Source organism: Protobothrops mucrosquamatus, unplaced genomic scaffold (assembly GCF_001527695.2).
Source record: "Protobothrops mucrosquamatus isolate PMUCROS unplaced genomic scaffold, P.Mucros_1.0 scaffold504, whole genome shotgun sequence".
NCBI classification, from domain to species: domain Eukaryota; kingdom Metazoa; phylum Chordata; class Lepidosauria; order Squamata; family Viperidae; genus Protobothrops; species Protobothrops mucrosquamatus.
The window spans coordinates 786257-787879 of NW_015386820.1; the positions used below are offsets into that span (position 1 = coordinate 786257).

General features: G+C 41.4%; 1 protein-coding gene across 6 annotated transcripts in view; it reads right to left on the minus strand.

Moving 5' to 3' along the window:
* The window catches only part of NFIB (nuclear factor I B), a gene marked incomplete at its 5' end in the record, with an annotated part of 74624 nt that extends 73257 nt beyond the window's left edge, over window positions 1-1367 (minus strand). For all 6 annotated transcript variants that reach the window (XM_015816817.1, XM_015816813.1, XM_015816812.1 and 3 more), the window contains 1 exon segment: window positions 1314-1367. In XM_015816817.1, the coding sequence (XP_015672303.1) occupies window positions 1314-1367 (54 nt within the window).
* Window positions 1368-1623: the final 256 nt, after the last annotated feature.

Genomic DNA, 1623 nt, shown 5'->3' on the forward strand with positions numbered 1-1623 from the left:
TCTAAGATAACCAAAAATATTCATAAAATCTTTGTACAAGTAGTCCTCAGGTTACGACAGCAGTTGGGACTGGTATTGCCGTTGCTAAATGATGCAATTGTAAAGTATGACATCATGTGACTACATCACTTAGCAACAGCACTCCTGGCAGTCCTGATTGCTATCTTAACCCTAAGACAGAGGTCCCCAACCTTTTGAGCACCAGGGACCAATTCCGTGGAGAAAGATTTTTCCGCGGACTGGAGAGTGTGTGGTTTTGTATGCTGCTTGCATCCCACAGATGGGGATTTGCTTATTTGTGGGGATTGGTTGCTGGCATGCCACGGATAGGTACTGGTCCACGGATTGGGTTTGGGACCCCTGCCCTAAGACATGCAGGTTGCCATACAGGAAATGGTGGAAGTCCAAGATAAGGAGTATGAAGGTACCCTGGGGGGGGGGGAATGAGAGGGGCCCGGAGAGCATGGGTGGGGAAATGCTATGCATGGGACCAGCTTACAAATTTACCTACTGGCTTCCCTATTGACTTTGCTTGTGTAAAACCAACAAGTAATCCCACAAATTATGATCACAATTGCTTACAACATTATCATGAGCTGGGCACCTGTATGCCTGAATTGCAATCCTGTGACCGTGGGGGAACTGGGTCAAGCATTCTCAGAACTGGACACAATATTCAGGATGACCAATCCAAGGTAAAATGGAACTATTATATTCCAAGGAGTAAAAAACAAATTGATGCAGTCCCTGAAGTTCCAGCCATTGCAATCCCATGAAAAACATCCTGTTTTTCAGTGCTGCCATAACTTTTGGCAATCAGTGAACAATTATGTATTAATATTATAAACTGAGTCAGCTCCTTATTTCCACTTCATAAAAATTAATAAATCTATTGTTTAACCTAATCCCACTATACCAGGCATGTAAAACTCGCGACGTCACGTGACATCGCGTGATGTATCGGAGCTTTTTCGCCATTGCCGGCAATGGGGTGGGCGCAGCTCCGGTATGATGAAACCGGCCCACGGGCCAGCAGTTTGACACCCCTGCACTATACATTGCTAATCAATGACATATATTGTTGGAGATCATATACAGTAGCTAACTATATTTTGGCCTAGCATGATATGTGAAAGCAGGTGCTGTGTTTACTTTTAGTTTTTGGTTTACCATGTCATGACAACTAAGAAGATTGGGTGCAATGGTGTTTAAATTTACCATAGATAAATGTGTTATAAAACAAAGTATTTATGAATAACACAATCTGCTCTCAAACAACATGCAACTACAACAGGCCCAAAATTCATTTTTACCTGGTGGGTTCTTGGCAGGATCATTGTGGCTTGGACTTTCTGATTGTCCAGAATCTACCAAACAAAAAAAATATGAAGAAATATGTATTATTTGTTTTTAGCATGTAACAAAGTTTACAGTGTTCTGAATGAATCAGTCTGTATAATGTACATTTTGAAAAAAATCACTGCTATCAATGAGGAATGAGGGGCATGAATGGATTGGTTCCCATCATGAAAATTCTGCTTAATAGTTATGCCCGCCTGGCCTATATTTCGTAGAATACACAAATGGAAACACTGCATTGTAACTGAAGAATGGGAAAAAGTA